We start from the raw sequence: 27,936 nt of genomic DNA, 5'->3' as shown, positions 1-27,936 counted from the left end.
GGACAGGCAAGTTTCAAGTTCCTTCCTGACCTGATTAGGTCTTTGCAGAGGGGAGGGAAAGGCTGTTTCTGGTAATGGCCAAACACCTCAAACACAATGGGCTGAGTCTTGATGTACTCCAGGAAGGACATGGTTACTTCCACTGTGATCTTAATAAAGGTAATAGAAAAGAAAATTAGCTTTTCTTAATATGCACCAGTAACGATTTTTAAAATAGGCACTGAAGCACTTACATTTTGTACATGATAAAAACCCAGTGGAGGGCCTCTGCCTGTGTTTTTCAGTGGCTCAGTGGAAAAGGCTTCGTCGTGACGATGGATGAAGCTAGAATAAATGAGATGTCACATGTAAATTGCACATTTAGGGCCTGCGCGTAAGTCAGAAAAGCTGCTCGGTGGAACTGTTTTTGGCTGTGCACTATTCTCCCCTTGTACTTGAGTCAGTCACTGCGTGCCTTGATCCCAGTTAAGCACTCTGGCTTTACGCGCAATCTCCAGGAGACTTAAGTTATTTTCCTCTTATGCGCTTCTGAATCTAGAATAAATGCAGTGCCAGTAGAACTTTAGACTTAGTTACAATTCAGGCCATACGGACACATAATATTGCAAAAGAGACTCAGAAAGAATCTATTCATACTGACACTGTCACACTGTCACTGGGGTGGTGAAGGGGGGAGTAACACAAGCACGCCAATAGTTTGACCATCAGAGTTCCTAATATGTTCATATTTACCAGTTCAAAGCGGGACAAAATGTGTTACATTTCATTATATTTTACCCATGCTGTCCACTCCTTTTCCTGGAAGGACAATGGGAGCATTGTCGCAGGGTGTGCTGTGGTGCGCACCTCGGCTGCAGCTTGGTAAAAGAAACTGTGACAGACCTCAGACTGATGCTCAACTATTTTAACACTGTGTTCAACTAAAAGCCACAGTTTGATCCACTACAAGAGTAAACAATATGTGAAATGATGATGACAGATGATGATGATGATGATGACGACTAATGCACGCTGATCATTTCTAATTGCAGGAATGTAAGAAATTTATAAAATCAGTCTTTTCACACAAGCAAACGTTAATCTGGCATTAATATGAGGGAGAAAAAACAGAGGAATTAACTGTGGTTCAGCCAATCTTCACCCTGCAGTAATCTGATCAATAATCTGATCAAATCAACCTGTTACATTGTTTATCAATAAAGGCATTTCAAATTAAGAGTGCGCTTTATCATTTTCACGTATTTCAATGACATTTACAGGCGTTGGGAAAACTTCATGTTCTGTGATTTCTAGACAGCCCCAAAAAAAGACATGAGGCTCAGTCCGCCTCTCTGGCTTCAGACCGCCTTCATTGACAGATTACGCACTTTTGGTTGACGGTGGGCGTGTCAGGAGCCTGGACTGGAGAATACGTACAGAAGGGAGGTGCGTACTGGCAGGCACGTAAAAAAAGGGCTTCAGTACAGATTGGCGAATAGGGCCCTTACTGCATGATAACTTTGGAAATTTCATCCATTTCTTTGTTTTTAAAACAAGAATTGCTCATATTAACCTTTGGAAACTATGTTGCTCATGCTTTGTATTTCATTCTCTAGAACCTTCTGTGCTTTGGAAATAAGTAATATGTAGTAAATAATGAGTTAACGTTTTTAAGAATCACAATATCACCAATCCATTCATCCATCCATGCATCCATCCCCCATACCTTCAACAATTAGCAGCTCTACCTGTAGCCATTCCCTTAGTTTGAATTATCAGAATCACTTTTATAATTCCAGGCAATGGCCTGGCCTTCTAGCTCAATTTATCCCTGAAAATGACAGATTTATTCACTGTCCACATTACGTCTGTCACTCCTTCGATCCTACTGCCTATGATCACAATCACAGACACTATGTATTGCTTCTATACATTGTGCATTGCATTCCTTTCATTAAAGCATGGATATAGACACAAGAAAATAATACAATTAAATGATTAAAAAGAACCACAATTAATGCCAGTGAGAGGTCAGAATTCATGTAAAACTTTTTAAAATATAAGTTGGTAACTTACATTTTCATTATGCAAAAAAATGATAATTTACTTACTTGAACTGGCAGAAGATGTCAGCATACTCTGCAGAAATGCTGGAAGCCTGTAGGACGGTGACTCTGAAGGTAAAGGTGCTGCCGATCTTCAGGTGGGACAGAGCTTTTTCTGGAGACAGATCCAGATCCAGATCCAAAGACTTCACTGGGCTGCAGGGAACCTCCTGTGAGGCTACATAAGTCAGATCGAGAGAGGCAAAGACTAATATTAGACACTACCTTTTAAAAAAGAAAATACACTTGAAGTAGATGTGTGGTTATATCAACTCAGTTTTTTTTTTTTTTATTGATCTAAATGATAGAACAAGCAGGTACGGCAAAAAAGGACCTGGATGATTTCAAGATTGACAGTCTACAACACATGCATCATTTTTCATTTATCTTCCCTCCCCAGTGAAAAAACACTAGCATGGCCTACAGATTATCAAGTCAAGCAACTACTTAAATGTGGCTGCTTACCTTCACAGGTGTTGTTGTTGACTTCATCTGCAGATATTCCTGTCTCAGAGGTTTGTCCCTCCCCCTCTACAATACGCAGTTCTTCTTGAGAGGTGTTGGAGTGTGACAGACCACCAGGAGCTGAATCAGTCTGAAACTAAATCCAAGAACACAAATTATTGTACTACATACATGATTAGTTAGTTGAGTCAGTCTCAGGAGTTTGGCAGTAAAAATAGTAAAAATGTGTTGCACAAAATACATAGTTTTAAAAGATAAATTACAATAATAAAATGTTGAATGTTGATTTTAAATAATAATTAAACCCCTGCTTTCTGCTGATCTGCCACTAAGGGGGATATTTTAAAAAAATGCCTTGATTAAGGGCGTTACTCCTGGAGCAGTAAGACACGCCCACTCAGGCTGCCGGTCAGAGACAGAGAATGTGTCTGCACACACACATACCGAGTTCACAGCTGAGATGTGTCACTCAACCACAGACACACACGACATGAAGCTCACACACAGCCTTATAGCCCTGCTCTCCACCACCTCACGCACACAACGATAAGACGTACATGCACGTCTGCACGCGCACACAGAGACAGACGGGAATATACACATGATGTATCTGTACATACACACAGCTTGATGAACCCTCTGATTAGTGCAGAATCTGCTCTTTATAAAAGTACAGAGTGAAAAACATCACCGCTGAATAGAGGAGTCCCTCATTAAGGCTGTCAATCAATGCTCACTGAGGGCTGTGATTGAGGAAATCCTCCTCCCTCCTCTCAGCTTTTATAGGAGGGGCGGGGCCAACAGTGAAAGTTGGTGACGCACCAAAATCCAAATAATCCATCTCAGCCAATACCAAAGATAAAGTGTAATAGCTGGCGTTCAACCCAAAGGGGCCAGTAACTGACATTTTACAACTAAAATGTGAAGAGTGGGACTATGATTAATAAACAGCACTACTTAATACCCAAATACATATGAAATCAGCATAAAAAAGTGGGCTTGGGGTGTAGTTACACTTTAAATATTAATTTATAAGACTTAAAATAATTTTGAACAAAGCGTAAAATCGGCCAAGGCTTTGGTGTGTGTCTGAAAAAAATACTTTTGTTTCAAAGAAATCATTTTTAATTTATTTTTTCAGTCATAAAGGGTTCAGTAAATGCACTGATGATGCTTGCAGGGTACAGTACTTCCAAGAAGGTTAAGAACCACTGGATTAGAAGATAACTCCCAAAAACACATTGTGGTGACATTTTAATGAAGTTACTGTGCACATTTTATTTTTCTAATAAGGAAATCTCAAGTACCTTCTCAAACTGTGTATCTTCAAAGGAGATCTTAGCAGTGCCGGACTGCCTCACACCAGAGCCGTAATCTGGGGCCTCTTCGTCAGCTAAAACAGAAAAAAACAGAAAGCATGAGGTTACACTTAACACAGCAGGTAAGTGACAGAATATGCCACCCAGCTGACTGGTATTTGTACCTGAGATGGCCTGTACAGCCACTCGAAGGAAGCCCTTTACCTCCCCTTTCTCACTGACAATTGCCACGCGGTGCACCAGTGGCACCGGGTACAACAGGTTACTTAGGTACACAAAAGCTCTGAGTGAATAAAGAAAGGGTAAGTGATGAGAAACATGTTGTGGAAACAACATGCATGTTTTCTCTGTGTCGCATGAATTGATGAAGGTTACCGACCTGCCAACCAAACGGAACCAGGGGAAGCGATCATAGAATGGATCTCCGCCTGTCAAGGCGTGATCGCAGTCCTCCACAGCACTGCTGGGCAACTCTGCTGCTCGGTCATACATCTCTCTCATCAGGTCCAACCGCTGCCTAAAGGGGGGGTCACAAATAGAAAAACAATTGTTACATGGTCATATGTTCCCCACCTGCATTCAACTCAAACCTGTAAGTACCTGAGTTTCTCAAGAGTCCAGTAATGTGTGGCTCCATTCTTCTGATCTTGAACCTCAACGGCAACTATGGTCTGAGGGAAGGGTCGACTCTCCCTCTCCTTGGCCACACTGGGAGGTAAAAGGTCAGGAGGGAGCGGAGAGTAGAGAGTGTCGGTCAACAGGACAAACTGGAACTGGACCTGCAGAGACACCACAGGATTAGAGTGTTAGACAGAGTTCCGGCTGGTTCATAAAATAATTTTGTACAGTAAACACATCTTACTGTCTGTAAAAAGTCTCCACTGTCTTGTTTTATATATATCAAGCAAAGTATACATTAAAATATAAATAGTTTAATGGTATTACTGCTATTTCATGATTTCCATTCATTGCCAAAAAGAAAGGAATGCAATTTCTCCCACAACAATGTCTTTTTTCTCAGCAATCATAGTCATGCATCGTATCCTTAATTTTACAAAGTGAATCAGAATCAGAAAAGATTTTATTCTTTCTGATTTAAAACAGCACAAAGAATTTAACTTGGCAGTTGGTGCGAAGAACATGCGCACCAACACACCGAGACAGCCATCTGTGGCACCATCATGTTTAAATGAAAAAAGGAAAAACAGGAGGAAAGGAGAGGGGGGAAAAGGCAGATCATAAACTATGTTCCCTTAGAGGAAGATGACATTCTACCTGTTTTGGTCTATTTGATTATTTCAATGCAAGTTTATCTTGCATCATGATGATTTTATAATACCGAGAAACATTTTGATTGTATTGTATGTTGTGCAAAGTGACTAGAAAAAATGTTGAAGATTTTGCTACAATATTTCAAGAATTTACATTTGAGAGCGTTTGTGAGCTTCAACATAGATGTACACCACATTGCAGCCTCATTGTGCTACCTACTGCCATGGATGACAGTTGGACTCTGACTACAAAAAAATAAGAGCAAAAAACCTATTTGGAGCCCCTGAGTAAAACTTTATACGGTATATCTGAAAATGTCTCAAGACACACTGCTGTGACAAAACACAATGGTTGAAACCACGTATTTTAAGTATAGCTCTCAAAAGTTTCCCAACCTTCTTCTTTAGCTCCACGCTAATAGCATTGGCCTCTTTGAGGAAGATGGCATTGCCCCACAGCAGATCTCTGAGCGAAGTAAACTGATAGAACCGCCACTTTCGAAAAGCCCAAAGAGCCAGTTCTGTTTCATGCGTTGTCCATTGCACTGCAGAGAAAACCGGGTGATGCAAGAATAGCATTTCTGTTAAACATCAACTGGCGAGGAATATGTCACAAATGTATACTGGCAAAAGTGAGACTATCACCTTCTTCTTCTGGTTCTTCCTCTTCTTCAGGTGACTCAAGGTACCGAGAGTCTACTTGTTTTTGAAGGGCCTCCAGTTTGCTCTCATAATCCTATGTGAAGAACAGTAGCATGATGATATTTCAATATTAAAAATAATAAAATCAAGGTAGAACAAAGTCAAATTTAGATAATGAAGATTTAGATATGTAAAAATTATAATTGGGACCAGCTCAGTTATTTCATTCCTCCCCCTTCTGGCTTCCTCTCCTCCCACTTGGGTGGGTCTGAGATAGGGTTGAGGATATAAGACCATGCTTATAGCCCATGCCTCTCTGCAGTCTGTGCTTTCTCCTGTCTCTTAGCTAGCATTTGCAGGTATCCTGGCATTGGAGCTGACAATATTTGGTTTGCAGTTCAACCATTCTGTGATACTCTGATGATCTTTTTCTCTATCCCGTTCTGTTGTCCTGTTTTGGTCCACTAACCCCAACCAGTCCTATGAGTCTGGTTCAGCTGGAGGTTTCTTCCTGTGTAAAGTGAGTGTGTTTTCTCCATCGTCATTAATGCTTGCTCATGTTGTGTTGAGTATTTTCATCAAAAATGACTGTCACTACATAAATAAAGTTGAATTGAATTGAATTGACAGCACCAGAGTGCACTCACCAGCCTCTGCTGTTCCAGGAGGTTACTGGCCTCTTCTCTTTCTTTACGGTATTGATCTTCAAGCTCCTGAAGCCTGAAAGATTTGAAGGAACTTCATTTAATACCAATGTACATTAAAACAACACCAAAATAGCAAAATATTTTTTAAAGTAACCATGAGTGTCAGCATAATTTATATTGATGATCATGACCATCTTATGCTTTCACCCCACCTTTGCTCCATCTCCTGTTTCATGTCAATGCCTTGTTTCTCCAGCAGCTCCCTCTGGGCGAAGGCCCAGTCCACAGGCTCCACTGGTGTTTCAGCGCATGGCGTCCTCTCACGCTCAAGACGTGCTTGCTCCGGATCGTTGAAGCGAAACACATGGCTCTTGCCCATGATGATGCGATTCCCTTTAAAATCAAAACCAAGAAAAAGCCTAACTTATTACAATGAATGATAAAATCTGTCTTTCTGCAATAAAATATATCAAACAGTTAGGAAAAAAGTACAGAATGTACTGGGTTCTAAATGGTTTTTCATCCTGTGTAAATCAATGGTATAACCTTAATCATCTAACTAGTTCAGGGTCTTCCTCTTGTTAGCACTTAAAGAGCAAATAAACCCCAAGCCCACTTTTTTCTACTGAATACATACAGTATGTACAGTTTTTTGGTATTAAGTAGCGCTGTTTATCAATCCTAGTCCCACTCTTTACATTTTACATTCACTTTGTCTCAGTGATGTCTTCCTTTACCATGTCGTTAGTCTTCTTTTGCCGTCAGTTTGTTAATTTTTGATTGTATCTTTGATCGTCTTTACTTTACGTTAAATGAACTGTAAGGTGTACACTTCTCTTGCCTGCGGGATCAATATACGGACTGTGAATCAGTTTCAAAAATCAAAAAATCCCAATCTTTGGCAACATGTCCAAAATTATTATGTAATTTTTTAACTAGCTTTTCTCTTTTCTTTTTCCCCATGTCTACATATGTCATTGAAGGTTAACACTATAAGAAGTGCTTTTTTTTTTTTTTTTTGCGACATCTATATTTGTTTCCTTTTTTCTAAAAGAAATTAAGTAATAATAACCACATTATTTTTGCTTAATTGTGACTGTCACCAGCCATCCAGAGGGAAGGGTAAACCCAAATTTATTTGGAGGAAAAAAAATATAAAAAGGGAAGACAGTGTCGCACTCAACTGAGGGAGGGAATACAAGGGAAAAGAATTTTGGAAGATAACAAAAAGAAGGCTAAGAGCATAGCCATTTTGGTAATACCACTGGCATAGCGTAATGCTGTTAATCGTGAAAACAGCTGTGCTAGTGTAGTGGCCTAGAAGTGGTGAAATTATTAGAGGGGTAACATCCCACTGCTCAGACTCTATGAAGACAGAAGGGAACAGAGGGGGTGAGTGTGGGCTTACAAGAGTGACACAGCTCGAAGCTATGTCACAGCGTAAGCTATTCTGAAGTCCCAGACATGGCTATGCATTCACAGTAGCTGCGTAAAGAGGTGCCCCCAGATGCCCCACAGATCTTAGTTTGCACAGTGGGCAAACCGTCTTACTGGGGAGAGACCGGGCCCCCACCCGATAGACTTCCTGTACAAGCCTTTAAAGTGTAAATTATCATCGTACCATGCTCAAAATCACTGATCTAGATAACTGCATACATCTTGCAAAAATGATTTTTGGCACTTGGCAGAGGCATGCATTTGTACATGGTGTCACACTGTCACATGGTTCGAATAAGGGCTGAGGCAACCCATCGTCCAGTAAGGGTCCTTAGGCAAGATCCCTAATGTTACCCATCTACCTCAAATATGAGCAATACCACTAATGACACACTTCACCCAGGATAACAAGGTCCGCGTCAGGTGTTGAGGACAACGTGATGGAGTTGGAACAAAGCATAAATGGGCAAAGACATAAAACACAGAACTGATGGAATGCTACTATATCAGCAATCCCAGAAATAGGTAATATATGCAGAGAATGTGATACCAAAACCCACAAATAGATGGAATGAAGAAACATCTAGTAGCAGACTGTCACTGTTCCAACATCCATAGGCACTGAGCTGCTATCACAACGACAGATCAGTGAAACTGAACAATGTTACACAGCAATTGAGACGTCATAATCAATCTTTACCCTGAGTGATTGGGGACCAAGCTTAAAATACAAACAACCTCAATAAAATAGCTGTTGACCTGAGAAGGGTGATCATGAGAACAGTGGAATCCTGGCATTCCTGTACCGAAGCTCAGTTATTAAGTTACCATTAGGAAATCTTCAAGCAAATGTAAACTGATGTCTCACACATTGATGCTGGATTGTCTGGAACTGTACAAGATCAACAGGACACTTCATTAAAAAAAAAAGACCGTCATAGAGGTCAACACAAAGCCCATTGCCCAGGTCAACGTCAAGTGTGGCATATACCAAGGAAACTCACTGCAGTTCTGGCCTCAACCCCCTCAGTCAGATCATCAACAAGTCTGGCTATGGATACCAATTTATAAATTGTGTAACAATGAGTCAGTTACAATTACATGGATAACATCAAGCTGTATGCTCAGAATGCACTAGAATAAATAGTTTTTTCCACATATAAATATTGCACTTATCCATGGTTGAATCACAATAATCTCCACAAAAGCAGAAGATCTACAAGGCAGGACCGAGTTGATTTTCTTCTGCTCCTCACAATGGACTGTTTGTATGGCTTTGTGGTTCTCTTTGTATTGACAACTCACTGCAACAGTTACGCATCACAGAGTAGATTACACTGCAGCGTAGATGTTATGGAGTAGTTATTCCTCCAGTGGAAATCCAGTGTAAGCAGAAAGAGGGAGGCCGAGGACTCGTGAGTATTAGAGCCACTATCCAGGATGAAACATCCAAACTCTAGGAGTACATCAAGCAGATGCTCCAAAGGATTAGTTGCTAAGTAAATGTCTCAGACAATCACCAAACGAGGACAACGTGTGGAGGCGCAAGCTACTCAGAGGGACAAACCCCTACAGGGCGACCGTGGCTCAGGTGGTAGTGGGTCGTCTTCTGATCGAGAGGTTGGGGGTTCGAGCCCAGTACCTGACTATGTGTTGAAGTGTCCTTGGGCAAGACACTGAACCCTAAGTTGCTCCCAGTGGTCGACTAGCGCCTTGCATGGCAGTCCTGTCCCACTGGTGTGTGAATGTGAGAGTGATTGGGTGAATGAGCTGATATGTAAAGTGCTTTGAGACTGCTTCAGTGTGGTGATAAAGCGCTATATAAAATCAAGTCCATTTACATGGAGCATACTACCGTCAGATAGAAGAAGTGGCAGATATCAAGAAGACTTACCAGAAGAAGGCTGGACAAACAGGCAGCATAGAGCGACTAATAATGGCAGCAGAAGAACAAGCACTGAGCAAAAGAGCCAAAAGGCCAGGGTCTACCACAGCAAATCAGACCTGGCTGTGCTGGCTGTGCAAAGAGGCCCTGAGAAGATCCAGCACATAGTGGTGGGGTCTAAGATGCAGTTGGGATTTGCCTATATGAAGAGGCACATAGGCTGGGATAGTGAACATGACTGTCAGACTGACAAACAGCTGAGAGCTAACGAAGCAGACACAGAGGTGGTTGACAAACACCAGCAGAGGGTAGTGGTCATAGATGTGGAAAAACCAGCTGACTGACTGCAACATCAGGAAGCAGGAACACAAGAAAGTGGAAAAGTACCAAGGGCTCGGAGAACAACTTGAGCAGATGTGGATGCTCAAAGCCCACGTGGTCCCCAGGTATAGGCATACTTGTGGTATCGGCCACTTGGCACAGTGACCGCAAAACTGGGAGATTGAATCCAACAAATTCCTGCAGGTAAAATATCTGAAGCATCAGTCCAGATGTGTGCAGTGCAAGGAACAGCTTAGATTCTGCAGAACCCTCAAACTCCCAGGCCAGGGGAATCAAGCTTGAGGAAGACAAACATACCACCCCAAGAGGATGATGAAGATTTAGTATATATCAAGATGGTTTTTTGATTAGTTAATTATTTGTACATTGAAATTCTATTCATGTGTTTAATTATTATCTTGATCAGCAGCTGATTAAAGTACACTTAGAAATCCTATTTATGGCATGATTGAAAAGCAGGAACAGGTATCAGACGTCTTGCACTTTCCTTTTTATTCTTTCAAGTTTAATAGTTTTATTGGGAACATTTGAAGTTGCTTGGTTTAATAAATTTAACTTACCAGACCGCAGGATGATAGGAGTCATCACCCTCTTTCCATTAACATACGTCTCTGCCCCTTCACATGGCTCGAGAACAACGCAACCTGCACACAGAATATTGTCATCCATCACGAGCAGGCGACAAAGTGACAAAAACAATGTTACAAATGGAGCTACAGATTCAGATACAATGTTTACCTTCTCCCTGTGAGCTGGTGGTGCTGCTGAAGGTGCAGTGCTCATCACTGATAAAGTGCCCACTGAGAACAATGTCTTGACGAGTTTTTGCATTTTCACGGCCAACTCTAAAAGCACATATTTTGTTACAATTCATGGCCAAAACAGAGAAAATTCACATTTTAAAGAGCAATTCCACATCATTACTTGGTGATGCCATCCTTAATGTAATAGAGCAAGCACTCTGACATCAGCGGGTCCTCATTGAGGTTCACCAGGTGTGGGGTCTACAGTGATAAACAAGCATTGTATTATAAGTTGGCGTTGGATGCATATCTTATATGATTGGTAAAAACATTCACCTTTTTGGGAGAAAAGACACCCACAGTGCCCCCATCCTCTCTCATGGCCACGCCCATTTCAGCCAGGAGAGCCTCTCTGCATAAAGACAAAAAAGTCAGGTCATCAAACTGGATTTTACAAGTAGTAACTTGTTTATCAATAATAATAATAATAATAATAATAATAATAATAATAATAATAATAATAATAATAATATCAATGTCTTAATTTTTACTCATAGATTGACACCAAAAAGGTAGTCATTCTTTTATTAGTATTAATACATATTCTTTTAGCAGGTTTGACTTTTTGTGACCATCACCCATCCTCCAATGCAGAGTACAATAAACAATTCCAAACTTGTGCCCAAAGGGGGCAGTGCTGTCCCATGGTGACACTAGGTTTTAAAATTGATGTTGATACACAATGTGTTGTTTTTATATATCATTTATATCATATGCATAAGTGCATTTGATGTATATAGTATGTGTTGCTCTTTATGGTATGTATTATATGATGTAGTGCCCTTTCTGTGGAGTAATTTCTCTTACTAGGAGACAAATAAAGTTCACATGACCGCAGCAGGAGCTTCCAGTGCATGTTGGCCTATGCCAGGGCTGCCCTTTGTCACCGGTTCTGTTCATTATTTTTATGGACAGAATTTCTAGGTGCAGCCAGGAACTGGAGGGAGTCCAATTTGGGAACCTCAGGATCTCATCTCTGCTGTATGCAGATTATGTTGTTCTGTTGGCTTCCTCAAATCAAGACCTTCAACATGCAGTGGGGCGGTTTGCAGCCAAGTGTGAAGCGGCCGGGATGAGGATCAGCACCTCCAAATCTGAGGCCATGGTTCTCTACCAGAAAAAGGTGGTTTCCCCCCTCTGGGTCGGTGGAGAGTCCTTGCCTCAAGTGGAGGAGTTCAAGTATCTCAGGGTCTTGTTCACGAGTGAGGGTCGAATGGAGCGTTAGATCGATAGACGAATGGGTGCGGTGTCAGCAGTGATGCGGTCGCTGTATTAGACCGGTGTGGTGAAGAAGGAGCTGAGTCGGGGGGCAAAGCTCTCAATTTACCGATCGATCTACGTTCCTACCCTCACCTATGGTCATGAGATTTGGGTAATGACCGAAAGGACAAGATCGCAGATACAGGCGGCCGAAATGAGTTTCCTTCGCAGGGTGGCTGGGCGCACCCTTCGAGATAGGGTGAGAAGCTCAGTCACTCAGGAGAAGCTCGGAGTAGAGTCGTTGCTCCTTCGTGTCAAAAGGAGCCAGCTGAGGTGGCTCGGGCATCTGTTTCGGATGCCTCCTGGTCGCCTCCCTAGGGAGGTGTTTCAGGCATGTCCTTTTGGGAAGAGGTCTCGTGAAAGGCCCAGGACACGCTGGAGGGACTATGTCTCTGAGCTGGCCTGGTGTCGCCTCGGGGTTCCCCCAGAACAGCTGGAGGAGATGTGCGTGGATCGGGAGGTCTGGGTGTCTCTGCTGAGACTGCTGCTTCCGTGACCCGGCCCCGGATAAAGCGGAAGAAAATGGAGGAATGGATGGATGGGTAACTCACTTTTGGTGAGTCGCATCATTTATTCAAGATGTGTCTCATGAGTCTGATCACCTTTAAGAAGGTTTGCGAAAAACAGGTATTATAAAAACGCCACACATTATTGTGAGTCCAGACTAAGGGTCCAAGGCTCCAATGCGGTCGACGAGCATGACTCTGCCAACCACAAGCAGAGGAAGGGACCCAGACTGGTCTGTACTGTGAACAACCATGAACACGAGGCCAAGACCCACCAAAAGAATCCGGGACAGCACAAGCGCAATCTACGCAGGTGCAGGTCCCAAAGTAGCTAGATCAAGTCAATTGTTTAGCCACAAGGATAGATAATTGAGAAGTATAACAGCACGTCTGAAGACTTGGAAATGTAACTGTTTTTGTGTAGAAGTGGAGATTAAAACTTTGTTTTAAATGACTTTATACAAGAAGTAGAACCTCCTACAGAGCCTTAAAGGATCCCAAAGATGGGTTAAATGTGTTCATAACATTTTGACCAAAGCTGCAGAAAGGTAATATATATCTTTATATCTCCAGCGATTGCTCAGGGGACAATGAAGGTGATACATTCAATAAAAATTGGGCTTGTTGTGATAGGGAATTCAAATTGAACTAAATTCAGTGTTAACTTTTTTCCTTTGGTTTTTTAGAGTCAGCTGATTTGACTCACTATGAGGACAAAACCACCACATTTTATTGACAAAGCAGCCTCCAATCATCAGCACAACAAGAACAAATGATAAATTATTATTATTTAGTACAAACCTCTCCATACGGATAGCTTCAGTCCGACGCAGCTTTTCTTCCCAAGTCTCATTGAGCTCAGCGATAATTTTCTCTGTTTCCTGTTATGAAGTTAGAAAAAAGTAATACTCAAAATCATTTTAGGTTACTGAAAACATCTCATCATTGTTTATGTAAAGTGCAAAGTGCTGTGTTTTGTTTTTACTATTTAAGTTAATTTTCAGTTATTATTATTATTATTATTATTATTATTATTATTATTATTATTATTATTTTCAGTTATTCTGTGGCACTTTAAGTCAAGTCTCATCATTTGGTGTTTCAAGGTTAGAGTCCCAGTGGGGCTCTTTATCCTTTCTGGATTTTTTTTACTGATCATTTTTTATTCTATTATAAAGTCTTTTGTTGTTGTTTATCTGTTTTAGTTTTCCCACAGTTTCCATGCATGTGTGTGGGCATAGTCGCTTCTATAGTCTCTTCTTGTCCAATGCAGCCCTGTCTGGTTAGTTTGTGTGTAAGTGAGTGTGTACACTCCTCCTTCTTGTCTCCACTTGTCTGCATTAACACAAGTGTTTGTTGGTGCATCGTCTTTGTCTGTAATGTCAGTAGCTGCCGTCGTGTTATTTTTCAGCTGTGTGTTTGTCTCAGGCAGTTAGTCATTCTTTTAATTATTATCCCTGGCCACAAAGTGGAAGGGGAATATAGGTTTGGGCTCCGTCCAATCTGTGCGTCCGTCCGTCCATGCGTTTGTCCGTTCGAGTTAAAGAACATTTTTTCTCAGAAACTGTTTAAAATAGAATAACCAAATTTGGTGTGTGGCTTCAGGGTATCAATATCTTGATGGAGTTCGAAAAAGAGAAGCGTGTCATAAATGTTTCCAGTTATTGCCCTTGTTTTTTTTTTTTTTTTTTTTTGGAGGGGGATGTTGATGACTATGTCTTCTTGTTCTGTCAGGGAATACTTTTGTTTTTGGATTTTCTTCGATTTGTACTTTGCTGTGAGAACTGTGCTTTGTTTGATTTTGAGTTACTATTTGTCTGCCATTATTTGGTAGTTTAACATTTAAACTCCAAAACCATATAAACTGTGTTTATAAGGTTTTGGAGTTTAAATATTTTTGTTAGGAGATCATTACTCTTGGCTGCTGCCTCTTTCTCTGCGTTTGCATCCTCCACACACCTCACCCTTACTGACATTTGCACACCCTTTCACATTGATATTGACACTTCATTCTTCCCACCTTGATCCTTTCAATTGCCTCCTCACTGGCTGGGCTGAAAATGCGATCGTGCAGGTTGCTGATAGAACCAGCACGACTGGACAGGACTGAAAGCGAGGGGGAGGGGCTCATCCCTGTCATGGCGTTGGTCACTGTGGAGAGATCACCCCTTTGATTGACAGCCTGGTGATTATTCACAAAGTTCTTGTTATCGCACAGGTCTGTCAGAGAGAGAGGCGTCACGTGGACATTGAGGAATAAAGGAAGGAGAAGGTAGGGGCAGATGCCGGGAATTTTATGTGAGACATCAGGGATTGAGAGAAACACGTGGATTAAAAGGAGAAAAAGAGAGGAACAAAAGAGAAGAGTACAAAGAAAAAGAAAGCTTAAAATATTTGTCAAGGAGGCAGAAATCTATAGTTTAACAAAAGTCTTCAAAGGCATTATAAAAACAGCAATGGAAATAATTACAGACAGAATCAAAGCCAAACATTCTTTTAACTTTAAAAGCTTTTTTACACATTACAGTAAATGCATTCAACAAGCAAAGCCTATGTGTGTGTGTGTGTGTGTGTGTGTGCGTGTGTGTGTGTGTGTGTGTGTGTGTGTGTGTGTGTGTGTGTGTGTGTGTGTGTGTGCGTGTGTTTTAAGCTTGAACAAACGCCTTTAAACTACAACTAGATTTGCTGGCTTTTAGCTCCTTTAGTCAGAACATTCACTACACGCAAAAAGCAGGGATACAGAGAAAATAGCGCCCCCCAGTACATCCTTTTTTGTTCCATGGTTGCAAATTAGCATTAAAGCAGAACTAAGTAACTTGCGCTTAGCGCTCCCCCTAAAGGTCCCTTTTGGTTATGTCACCGTTGTAAACACTCCGCACCCCCCCCCCCCCCTGTGTGCTGCCTGATGGAGCGCTGGGTTGTGAGTGTGCTTGTTGCCGCGATGACGGTGTGTGTGAATTGCTGTGTGTTGCTGCTGAGCTGTCACTGCATGGAGTTGCTCCGTCCTTCGGACAAAGGTCTTCTCTGCCTTTTTTTTGCTGGCTCTGCCTTGATATAAGTTTGAGAAAAGTGAATTTGTAGACAACCGTGTGCAGCCATGGGACTGGTCATAATCTAGCATTAGTTTGTAGTGGGCTGCCATAAAGCAGTGCGTCTTGCCACCAGGTCAGAGGCAGGGAAAGATGAAAGACCCCCAATCACCCCTTAAACACTTTTTTTTTTTGTATTATTATTATTATTACTTGTATTATTCTCACAGGGACAACGAGAAGGATTTATTAAGCTGAAAAAGTTACTTAGTTCTGCTTTAAATATAATTTGAAGAGATTCTTCTCTGCAGTTAAAGAGAATGGGGGGGCGGGGGAGTTGGTAATGTAAATAAAGAAGTACATTTTTGGAGGATTTTGGTTAGGAATCAAATGTCTTAGTCTCAGATATTTACAGGCAGAATTGTGTTACCATGAAGAATATGAACAACAGAAAAAATGAAAACAAGGTTATTATGTATATTTCTTGTCCACCCCAAAATCCACCATTTAAAGGTTTTGGTTTGTTTGTTGATTTGATTAATATTCAAAATAAATCTTCTTGTGGTTTTGACATTTTGGTCTCTGGTGCATGAACAAGGCCGACTCAGGGCTCATTTCTATTGGTTGCAAAGCAGCAGGCTTGCATGAGTTATACACACATTTCAAACCAGTGATAGCAGTGCTGGTGCAACGATATGCTGATGGGACAGAGGAGAAGAGAAAACGTATATATGTGAGAGGCTCCCACGTTTCTGAGAGAATGACCTGAGCAATAGCTCAGGGTGCTGCTTTTCATATGTGTGTAAGATTGTTTTCAATGTGTGACGCTCACTTTCAATGATGTCGCCCAGTCCCTGTGCATACAGCAGGTCTTTGAGTCGAGCCACCTCCTCTTTCAGCTCACGGACCAGTCGGTTGTTGGGGTCCTCATTGATAACAGCATTGCAGCGGATCTGTTTGGCTCGATCGGCGTATCTGCCGAGATGAAGACACACACAAACATTTAAATTTCAAAGATTCATCAGGTTTTCTTTACCACTTTACACAGATAGAGCCATGCAATGCAAATATAGCCAATATTAAGTTGATGTTTTCAAACCGGAGAGTGCTGAGGGTTTCATCGTAGTTGATATCAGCTGGACTGAGTGCAGCCACCATGGCTGTGCGAGAGTTTCCTCCTGAAACACAGAAACCCCCCCAAAAGTAATTACATTAAGATATAAGCAGTTTACAACTGTGAAAAAAGACAGATGAGTTGTGTTGAGTTTACATACCTAGGTTTTCTCTCAACAACCATGTCAGCACTGAATCTCTGTAAGGAATAAAACTCTCAACCTTCTTTTTTTTCTTGTTCTGTAAACCAAAAAAATTAATTAAAAAAAACATCTAAAACATAATTATCAAACAAATTCAACTAATAATATGTAGTAACACAAACCTTATTTGGAACAGAATCCTGGAAATTAAATAAATATTCAAAATGTGAATTATTTGGAAAACAAAACATTTCTGAATTGCATTTAGAAAAAGAGGAGAAAAACATACAATTTCAGCAAGAGCAGAAATGACTTTTCCCAGCGTGGTCAGAGATTTGTTAATGTTTGCTCCTTCCTGAAAAAACAATAAAAGGAACAAAGCAGTTTAACAAAGTTAACGTGTCCATTGAACTGCCTATATTCACTGCAGTGCTTCTCTCACCTTCAGCCTGGTTCCTTTTGCTCCTGTTGAGTCTGCTCGCTCACTGCCAGCCAGATCCACCAGACTGATCTTACTGACCTATGAGGGCCACACAAATGTTCACACACTGTTCAATAAGATGTACTACAACTGAAAGTGCTTGCTGATTTCCAGTTAATACAATAAGGCAGGGTTAGATTACGCCACAGAAAACCTTCCATTACTACAGTCATTCATTTATTAATTTACCAACTTTACAAAGACCCCCCAACCCTGAAAAAAGGAGCAAGCGGGTCAGAAAATGGATGGACGGATGGAACTTTACAAGGATGCAAAGGATGCTGAAGCCTATTCTAGCTCTGTGTCATAATCACATCCATGCAGCCATTTGTTCCTTTTACCAATTACAAAATTCTAGGGGCTTGAAAATACACAGTAAAACTATTTTTGTGTCTTTCAGCTTTAAGCTGAAAATGGAGTCTCTAGAAAACCTATGAGAGCACAAGGAGAACATGCACACAATAGAAACTCAAAAGGACCGAGGCTGTTTCATTTGAATCAAATAAAAATTTTGCCTCTCTTGGCATTTCAATGCGAAGATTAAGATCCTCTGGCGCTAATGTCCAAACCTTCTCTGAAGTGTTGTCCGTCTCCGTGTCGTGCTTCTTCTGAGTAAAAATAATGTTGAAAACAGCATGGGAGCGACTGCTGGTCTCGTTCATGTTGGTGGCAGCCACCGTTCTGTAAAAAAAACACAGAAACATAATCAAACATTTGTGTCCATCAACTCACGTTCCACCTTGACTCCTCTCTGCACTGTTACCTGGCCTTGTTCCCTGAGTCCATTAGGTCCTGGATGTCATTGTAGGATGTGACCGCAAGTTTGGACAGATCCTCGACGTAAGGTCCCATCAGTGGATGCTCACGGACTCGCAGGTTTCCCTTGTTTTTGGGGTTTAGTAGGTCACGCACACGCTCACAGTAGATCTCCATGTAGCTCACCTGTCACATAGAAGAGGCTAATTAGTTTTAAGTAACAACATTATTTTCAAGAATCAACAAATATCACAATTTCAATTTCAACAAGTCTGTATTTCATTTCCTTTAAACTTAAAGCTGCAGTATGTTACTTTTTTGGCATAATTTGGTCAAAAATCCATAATCATCTTTGAGTATTTTGTAATCCAAAGTGTTCTTAGTGGACAGTGAATCTCTGCTCCTTCTCCTGGTCCTGTAAATAAGGTTTAGAAATACAGGAGCGTGACGCTGGACTTCAGGAAATCAGAGATCCACCAACACAATTCTTTTAGATCGCCTAAGAGATCGCGTGGGTGTCAGGGGGACCGCGTTGGAGTGGTTTAGGTCCTACCTGTCGGAGAGGTCATTCTCCGTCAGGCTGGGGGACTCCACTTCATCTTCTGCCCCACTTCACTGTGGAGTCCCCCAGGGATCTATCCTGGGTCCCATTCTTTTTGCTATATATCTCCTCCCACTTGGAGAGATTTTTAAGAAACATGGCATGTCTTACCACTTCTACGCAGATGACTGTCAAATTTACATGCCCATTGCAAAGAATGACCACAGTCCCCTGACACCCCTGCTCCACTGTCTGGGTGACGTCAAGGCTTGGTTAGCCCAGAATTTTTTAAAACTGAATGAGGGAAAAACAGAAATAATGGCATTTGGATGTACCCTCACGGACTTGGGATCACTCCAAAAGTATTTGCATCCCAAAGTCACCAGCCTTGGCGTCACCATAGACAGTGATTTTAAATTTGATAAACAGATCAATGGCGTTTTAAAATCGGGTTTTTATCATCTTCGTCTTTTATCCAAAGTTAAGCCTTTTTTATCATTTAATCTTTTTGAACAAGTCGTGCACTCTTTTATTTCAAGCCGTCTGGACTACTGCAACGCACTTTACTCGGGCATCAGCCAAAAGGCACTTTACCGCTTGCAGTTAGTCCAGAACGCAGTGGCACGACTTTTAACAGGGACCAAAAAGCGTGAACACATCACCCCAATCCTTGCTTCTTTGCATTGGCTCCCTGTTAAATTTAGAATTGATTTTAAAATTTTATTGTTTGTTTTTAAAGCTTGGAATGGACTGGCCCCTCAGTATATCACAGACCTCATCCAAATTTACCGACCCCCGCGCGCTTTGAGGTCTGAGGGCCAGCTCCAGCTCGTGGTTCCGAAGGCGAACCGTAAAATTAAAGGGGACAGAGCGTTTTCCGTTGTCGGCCCTAAGCTGTGGAACGCTCTGCCCCTCCACATCCGTACGGCCCCCACCGTGGAGTGTTTTAAATCTCGTCTCAAAACTCACTTTTATTCTCTGGCTTTTAGCACCGCGTAAGTTGTGTGGTCCTCTGTGTCTTTTATTTTATGTTATTGAGTTTTATTCTTATTTATAGTTTTTAATGTGTTTTTATTTATATTTATTCTTTTAAACTATTTATTGTTTTATACTCATTTAGTGGCAGAGCTCATTTGTATTGTTTTGGTTTTATTGTTGTGGTCGCATGTTCAGCACTTTGGAAACGTTTTGTTGTTTAAATGTGCTATATAAATAAAGTGGATTGGATTGGATTGGAACATCCACCAACAGAGTGATCCATGAAGCTGTTTTGGGCGTTACTATTGGCTGCTCGAGCTGCTCGTCAAAGTCTATGATGACAGATGTTCCAGCAGAAGTCTCCATCGCGGCTCTTGGCACAGCGGTTACACGGCAAAGCAAGAGGAAAAAGGAAGGCAGAGATGGACAAGCAACAGAATATAGGCACAAACGTGCCTGGGAGGAACGGACTCTGCGGAGGTAGCTCTGACTGAGTGTGTGCCCCACATACTGAGTCAGAGAGAGTGAAAAAGAGGGGATAAATCACTTGTAAACCTAATTGGAACATTACCTAATATGAAGAGAACAGACAATATATTTGCAGTGTGGATGTGGAGTGTGTCTGCTCTGATCAGCTGGGCTCGCTGCAGCACGGCTGCTTGTGTGAGGAGCAGCTGTGGCTGTGAGCCTCTTACTGTCCTCACAGCAGCGAGTGCTACATGCTGTTATGTCTCTAAAACATAAGAAAACTCTCCAATAACACAAGATAAAGTCCCTACATTTGTCACTAGTATCTACTAAAAAAAATCCCTCAGAGCTCCACAGTTGTGCACGTTCCCACAAGCATTCAGAAGAAGACCGGTAAGTTTCGTTCAGGAGTGGGGGGGAGGGGGAGTGTGTGAAGCATCTCATTATTCTACATACTGCAGCTTTAATCTATAAACAATAAAAGTATTACTGAGTAGGTATCCCTTTCAGTGTAATAATACTCGTACCCAGAAACCTGTTGAAGCAATATACATTATGAGTTCTGGTTGTGCTCACCTCCACAGAGTAAGACATGCTGTTGTCATTGTTGCAGTCATTGATCTTGGTGAAGAGGTCCTCGCACAGCTACAACAAAACAAATCTTGGTGAATTCACGCTCAGCATGCTGCCAAATATTTCATTGAAGTAGCAGATTTTAAGTCAAATGCAAAATAAATGTACCAATAAAAACCTTATTATCATTTGTTTTTCTGTGTAAAAGCAAAGTTGTGTTTTTGATCTGATCATAGCTGTGCTTTACCAGAGGTATGATTCCCTGCTGGTCTTGTTCCTGTCGTCCCATCATTGTGTAACTTTTGCCCGCTCCAGTCTGGCCATAGGCAAATATACAAACATTATAGCCTTCAAAAGCATGGAGCAGCATCTCTTCTCCAATATCCTTGTACACCTGCAACTGGGAGGCATAATTGATGTCCTCAGGCTGAGAGCAGAGAGAGTAGGGAGAGGAAATTAGTTCTTTGTAACCACAGATGAGAAATACAAAATATAATATTGAATATTCAAAATGTATATCTAGAAAACCAGGTAATTTCTTTTTGCACCACTTATAGCGCAAACATTTGGTGAAAGCTGGTCTGTCCACTTACCGTAGTGTGTGACCAGTAAGAGTAGTCAAAGTTGAAGCTCTTGTTCTCTTTTGGCTGTTTGGGATTCAGGATTGCTGAAAAGCAATACAGATCATACATCATTACATCTATGGCTATTATTGTCTTTAAATGTGAATGGAACTGAATAAAATGTATTACCATTGTTGGTTTTTTGCTTTGTATTCTTGTATATCTTAGTTAATGATTATTAGTTTGTTTTTTTTTCCTATTCTGTTTCGTACTTTTTGTGTATTTCTAGAAGTCCAAACAGACGGAAACAATATGATGAAACTTGTTGATTAAGCAATTGGGGTTGGATTAAATAAGTCTTTCTTCTTCCCACTCCTTTTTGAGTAGACATATTATTGCACTTATGAGTGTACATGGATCTTATCTATTATTTTGAACATCTCTGATTGTTTTTCTCTGTTGGAGTTTCCTTGTACACAAAGAGGTTTTTTTTGTGTGTTTTGTTTTATTTTCCCTGCTTGAATTAAAAAACTGAATAAATGAAATGAATGAAATCATCAATAACAACTTCTTTTACGTTCACATGCTGCTTTAGCCTTTTAGAGAATCTTCAATGCTCTACATAGATGTCCTGCCTAGATTACAGAGAACATTGAACATCCCTTACACAAAACATAAAAAAGAGTTGCCAAGCTGAATTGTTAAAATTTCCTTTATTTTTTTCATTTCATTAGAGGTGCAAACAGACACTTCACACCAGCACTAAGCTCTCTCCTCCACTTGCTTCAGCTGACCCCAAATCTGGGCCCAACAAACACAAGGATTCCTTTATGGTCCGTGTATAGCTTGTGTGGAGACAGACGAGCGCTGTGGCAGTACCTACAACACACACACACACACACACACACACACACACACACACACACACACACACACACACACACACACACACACACACACACACACACACACACACAGGCCTGACTGAAGCTATTGTTTGCTTCTGAAGCTGGCAAGAAGCTCAACTCCTCTCTACTCTCTACTGTGTTGCCAAACTACACTGAACAAATATGTAAATGCAACACTTTAGTTTTTGCTAAAATTTTTCATGAGCTGAACTCAAAGATCTAAAACATTTTTTATAAATACAAAAGACATATTTCTCACAAATGTCGTTCACAAATGTGTGTAAATCTGTTAGTGAGCACTTCTCCTTTGCAGAGATAATCCATCCCACCTCACTGGTGTGGCATATCAAGATGCTGATTAGACAGCATGATCATTGCACAGGTGTGCCTCAGGGTGGCCACAATAAAAGGCCACTCTGAAAATGTTCAGTTTAACCACACAGCACAATGCCACAGATGTTGCAAGTTCTTAGAGAGCGTGCAATTGGCTTGCTGACTGCAGGAATGTCCACCAGAGCTGTTGCCGGTGAATTGAATGTTCATTTCTCTACCATAAGCCGTCTCCAAAGGCGTTTCAGAGAATTTGGCAATACATCCAACCGGCATCACAACTGCAGACCACGTGTAACCACACCAGCCCAGGACATCCACATCCAGCATGTTCACCTCCATGATCATGGGAGACCAGCCACTCTGACAGCTTATGCAACAACTGGTTTGCATAAGCAAAGCATTTCTGCACTAACTGTCAGAAACCGTCTCAGGGAAGCTCATCTGCAAGCTCGTTGTCCTCATCAGGGTCTCCACCTGACTGCAGTTTGTCGTTGTAACTGATGTGAGTAAGCAAATGCTCACATTCGATGGCGTCTGGTACGTTGGAGAGGTGTTCTCTTCATGGATGAATCCTGGTTTTTACTGTTCAGGGCAGATGGCAGACAGCTCGTGTGGCGTCGTGTGGGTGAGCGCTTTGCTGATGTCAATGTTGTGGATGGAGTGGCCCATGGTGGCGGTGGGGTTATGGTATGGGCAGGTGTATGTTATGGACAACGAACACAGGTGCATTTTATTGATGGCATTTTGAATGCACAGAGATACCGTGACAAGATCCTGAGGCCTTTAGTTGAGCCATTCATCCACGACCATCACTTCATGTTGCAGCATGACAATGTACTGCCCCATGTTGCAAGGATCTGTACATTGAGCATGTTTGGGATGCTCTGGATCAGCGTATATGACAGCGTGTTCCAATTGCTGCCAATATGCAGCAACTTTCACAGCCATTGAACAGGAGTTGACCAACATTCCACAGACCACAATCAACAACCTGATCAACTCTATGTGAAGGAGATGTGTTGTGCTGCATGAGACAAATGATGGTCACACCAACACTGAGGAAATGTATCAATGGAAATCTTTGACATCAAATAGATGTTATCAAATAGATTGCTGTGTACAAACAATTGCATTCCATTTATTATACAATATTTCAACTAATTTGTAGACCACCCACTGTACAAATGTTGCTTTTATTATGACATATACATGCGCAATTTCTTTTAAATCCTTCTCCATATACTTTAGTACAAATATCCTGAACCAAACGCATCCTAATTCATTGTTTTTCTTTGTGCTGCCAATCAGGTTGATAGCTAACATTTCAGTAACATGAGTGACAAGATTCTCCACCAATCAGATTTTAATGTTGTAGGGTTCGCTTCAGTTCATATTTTCTGTGGTAACTCTTTTGAACTTTTAGGCATGTTTACAACTATCTCTGTTTGACAGGTCTTGTAAAACAAAAGCAGTCAATACACCAATAGGAACTGGCAATTATTATGTAGCTAATTGTATTACAATCAATAGTAGACCTATTGGAAGGTCAGACAGTATATGTCTCATATACCACAAATTAAAATTAAAAAAATAAATAAATAAAAAAAACATTTGAAGTGTTTGTTTTTAATTGCTTTTGTGTAAAACACCATTAAGAATAAACACATAATAAACCATGCTACCCTAAGACTTGGTTAATCATTTTAAAAACAGTTTCTCAACAAGTGCTAACTTCAAGATGAATTTGTACTTACTGGTAGTGTTGCCAGTCATCTGGATGATGCACTTGCTCTCCTTCCCAATCTCTCTGGAGTTGAATGGTCTCACCCTCACTGCAACCTTTACTGAAGCCGCCGCCATGATGCAGGTATGCAGGCAAGTGTGTGTGAATGAACCGGAGATGTGTGTGGCTGCAGATGCTCACCAGGCACCTGCAAAGTTAGAATTTTTGGAAGTTATACTGACGTTTATTACTTTATTTGCCCATAGCACAGTCTATTTTAATGTACACTTAAAGGTGGCAGAGATATTGAGAGATTTCTGTAATATGATACAGTATATAATAATGACAAAGGAACCATTTATGTTTAGACCTTTAACTCGTGTCACACAGCTCTGTCTATTTATCTTTTTCCTGGACCTGCTACTTCTTGAGAATGGGTGCACATGGATTGGACTATTTTCCAAGTTAAAGAGACTGATTTTCTACTTTCCTTCTAAACTTTCAAGAGCTCAGACTATTTGGGTTATAATCAACACCAACATAACACAATCTGTTTGGGTTTTCAACTAGTAAGAGTGTAACCACAAATTAAACTGTTTGTATAGATTTTTATTATTATTGTTGTTACTGATTTATTGTCCCAACACATTAGTTGTGCTCAATATCATAAAACATTCTGGAATACAGTGGATATGATTATATCCTACTTTGGAAGTAGGCTACAATTAGAGTAAGATAAGATAAGATAACCTTTATTAGTCCCACAAAGGGAAATTTGTACAATTTCAGCAGCAGATGAATAAAATAAAACAAAATAAAAACAGCATGATAAAAAAAAATAGAAGATATATACACACATGTGCCTGTACAGAGAGAGAAAGAGGGAAGAAAGGCATTGCCCAATAAAAAAACAGAATATATACACATACATATAGAGACATTGTTGATTATGAAATAAAATGAGCCTGCTGGTCCATAGGCTTCTTTGGTATATATGATGATCATCAGCAGTAAAATGGCTGCTCCTGTTTGACCAGCATCCTTACAAGGCTGTGTGATGACACTACATCCTCTGAATTACAAATCTGAACAAATCCATCATTTTCCCTCACCTTTTAAACATAAATAATCATTATCCTAATCTAGATTATTTCTTTTTTAAAAAAGAGAGCCCATTTAAATGTTAATATTTTGTCAAAACCACAACGCGTTTTGCTTAAAGACATACAGCGCACATCCATCTGAGTCGCAGCAAACAATAAGAAGAAACTATTAAACCCATCACGCACGCTATGATGTATTTATTTATCAAACGTTTGATTAGTTTAACACGTGACACTGCAGATTTTTGAGTGCAGTGTAAATATTGTGTCCTCAGTCTTACCCTGCGGGCCGCACCTCAAATCCAGGCCGCGCAAACAGACGCACCTAACGGATCCCAAATCCTCCATCACCACTGCGCCAAAAACACCCATCCCGTCTGTCTTTAGATCGTTCATGTTGGATTATACTGCGATTTTTATTTTTTTTTTGGACTATTTTTTTCTTCACCAAAACATACACACACGCGCGCGCGCACACACACACGCAGACAAACAAGCACATAAATCCACGGCACCCTGACGCAGCGTCATCTCTTATTCACAATGAAAATTCAAACACAGCCATCACGGTGCGACAGACCGTCAGTGAAGACATGAAACACTCACCTCAGAAGGATAGACCGTCCTATAGAATAAATCCCATTCAGAACAGCACAGGGATCAGGAGACGCCTCTCTCTCTCTCTCTCTGTGTTCTTCCTCTGGTTGAACCTACAGCATCACTCCGCTGTTCGCATCCTAATGGAGAATCCGCTTCAGCCTCAGCAGCAGAGGAGCACGTCGTGTCCACTGTTGGCTTTCAACAGACGGCGGTGGATGCGGATGCTGCTGTTTGGAATGGGACGTCAGTCCGTCTGCAAATGGGAGGAAAATGGCGGAGCAGCTGTGCCAAGGATACTGGGAGGCGGTGACGACATCAGCATTAGCATCATCAACAGTATGGATGCGCGATATACACAGGTTTAATTTCCGGTGTTTATCAGTGATGATCATTTTTGTTCTTGTGTATCCTCTGAGCCTTTTTGACACTGCAAGATTTTTATTGTCTTTTCTTGCGTCCATCTTTCTTAAACTCTCTTCTGTTCTGTATCTAAAGCAACAATACGCTTTAAAGACCAAAACATCTGGAGTTTGAGGCTATATGGATTATTTATGTGCTTTCTTTCATTCTGTATGTTGGTTTATTTTTGATTGAATATTGCTCTGGACTTGAACTTTTTGTCATTGATTTAGGATTCAGTTTGTTTGTGGATTATTCTTTTTGGCTTAAAGCTGCAGTATGTAAGTTTTTTTTTTTTGGGGGTATTTGGTCAAAAATCATCTTTGAGCATATTGTAATCCAAGTGTTCTAAGTGAATATATTCTCCTTCTCCTGGCTCTGTCAATGAGCTTTAGAAATACAGGAGCATGACGCTGGACTTCAGCCAATCAGAGATATTTCCACCAACTAAGCTATCCATGAGCTGTTTTAAGCATTACTATTTGCTGCTCGAGCTGCTCATCAAAAGTCTATGTGGGTTAACAATCTGAGAGTAGTGAAAGTCACTAACGCGGTTTCTGGCACAGTGGTTACACTGCAAAGCAAGAGGAAAAAGGAAGAACGAGTTGGAGAAGCAACAAAATAAAGGCATAATTATATTGTAACTATTAACATTTTAACTATTTGTAATTGGCCTTTATTTTCTTTAAAGGGGCAGTTTTATGAAAAAATCACTTTATAATGGTTTTGCTACAGTTTCCTCCCTCTCTTGCTTTTTCTACATTTTGTGAAAAATCAGCTCCAAATGGGCGAGTTGGACTTTTCTCGTGTTATGACGTAATAATGAGGAAACTCCTCCCCCTGACAATCCTGGCTCCTCCTACCTCTCAAACTATCTCACAGGTAAAACAAACATACTGAAGGCAGGTTGATATTACAGTTAATATCACAGTTAATACATTTACGTTCAGCATATATAGTAGATAATCCAGTATATAGATAAACCGAAGAGCGCTCACAACAGTTTCACTTATAGTCGCTGTTATACCACCTTGTATTGCCGTTGTGGGATGATCTGACATGTTTGTGACCCAATGCAATGCAGGGGGTTGGAAAAAACAATGGACTATCATCTTAAATGGATTATTCCTGTGACCAGAAAAGGTGAAGAGGAGAAGAAAGTGGCGTAATAGCTCATGTGAGTGTTTGAAACAGCTGACTCAGCTGATAGTTGAGAGTTTACTTCCCTGCGACACTTGCCGCATATTTGCACAAATCAATTTTCTTAAAAAAAAAGAAAAGGTTGAGATGGTTGTTATAGTATTACAATAATCAGCTTTTAAATGGATTTTCCTAGTGAGCCCTGCAGGTGATGCATTAAAATGGCAAAGAACTTGCTACTGCATATCATTTTCACAACACTGACTTTATTTATTCACACTATTGTAAACATTTTTTTTTTTTTTTTGTTTCCCGACATACAGTGAGAAATACAGCTACAATAACAGTGATCAAGAAAAATCATTACAACGTCAAATACTCCTGTTCAAAAACAACGCCACGTGCCAGTGGCTCCAAGGACTAC

The 27,936-nt window shown here is 40.8% G+C and overlaps 1 protein-coding gene across 5 annotated transcripts in view; it reads right to left on the bottom strand.

Moving 5' to 3' along the window:
* kif1ab (kinesin family member 1Ab) overlaps window positions 1-26,289 on the bottom strand; it is a 42,272-nt gene extending 15,983 nt beyond the window's left edge. For 2 of the 5 annotated variants that reach the window (XM_028472242.1, XM_028472246.1), the window contains exons 1-32: window positions 25,980-26,289; window positions 24,302-24,478; window positions 21,337-21,410; window positions 20,991-21,170; window positions 20,747-20,815; window positions 18,191-18,369; window positions 17,997-18,108; window positions 17,389-17,466; window positions 17,236-17,301; window positions 17,129-17,146; window positions 16,965-17,043; window positions 16,790-16,868; window positions 16,523-16,665; window positions 16,350-16,388; window positions 14,682-14,881; window positions 13,463-13,542; window positions 11,172-11,247; window positions 11,017-11,096; window positions 10,831-10,937; window positions 10,653-10,736; window positions 6,641-6,821; window positions 6,429-6,501; window positions 5,785-5,875; window positions 5,536-5,684; window positions 4,469-4,647; window positions 4,248-4,385; window positions 4,033-4,151; window positions 3,857-3,942; window positions 2,550-2,685; window positions 2,091-2,262; window positions 234-324; window positions 31-149 (exon numbers count right to left, since the gene is read on the bottom strand). In XM_028472242.1, coding sequence (XP_028328043.1) covers window positions 31-149; window positions 234-324; window positions 2,091-2,262; window positions 2,550-2,685; window positions 3,857-3,942; window positions 4,033-4,151; window positions 4,248-4,385; window positions 4,469-4,647; window positions 5,536-5,684; window positions 5,785-5,875; window positions 6,429-6,501; window positions 6,641-6,821; window positions 10,653-10,736; window positions 10,831-10,937; window positions 11,017-11,096; window positions 11,172-11,247; window positions 13,463-13,542; window positions 14,682-14,881; window positions 16,350-16,388; window positions 16,523-16,665; window positions 16,790-16,868; window positions 16,965-17,043; window positions 17,129-17,146; window positions 17,236-17,301; window positions 17,389-17,466; window positions 17,997-18,108; window positions 18,191-18,369; window positions 20,747-20,815; window positions 20,991-21,170; window positions 21,337-21,410; window positions 24,302-24,407 — 3,383 coding nt within the window. In that variant the 5' untranslated portion in view covers window positions 24,408-24,478; window positions 25,980-26,289. The remainder of the gene's footprint in view (window positions 1-30; window positions 150-233; window positions 325-2,090; window positions 2,263-2,549; window positions 2,686-3,856; window positions 3,943-4,032; window positions 4,152-4,247; window positions 4,386-4,468; window positions 4,648-5,535; window positions 5,685-5,784; window positions 5,876-6,428; window positions 6,502-6,640; window positions 6,822-10,652; window positions 10,737-10,830; window positions 10,938-11,016; window positions 11,097-11,171; window positions 11,248-13,462; window positions 13,543-14,681; window positions 14,882-16,349; window positions 16,389-16,522; window positions 16,666-16,789; window positions 16,869-16,964; window positions 17,044-17,128; window positions 17,147-17,235; window positions 17,302-17,388; window positions 17,467-17,996; window positions 18,109-18,190; window positions 18,370-20,746; window positions 20,816-20,990; window positions 21,171-21,336; window positions 21,411-24,301; window positions 24,479-25,979) is intronic. The other 3 variants (XM_028472244.1, XM_028472245.1, XM_028472243.1) reach the window with 2 other exon arrangements.
* Window positions 26,290-27,936: the final 1,647 nt, after the last annotated feature.

Source organism: Gouania willdenowi, chromosome 17 (assembly GCF_900634775.1).
Source record: "Gouania willdenowi chromosome 17, fGouWil2.1, whole genome shotgun sequence".
Lineage (NCBI taxonomy): Eukaryota > Metazoa > Chordata > Actinopteri > Blenniiformes > Gobiesocidae > Gouania > Gouania willdenowi.
Note: the sequence above shows the minus strand (reverse complement) of the source record. Positions and strands in the feature narration are given on the sequence as shown.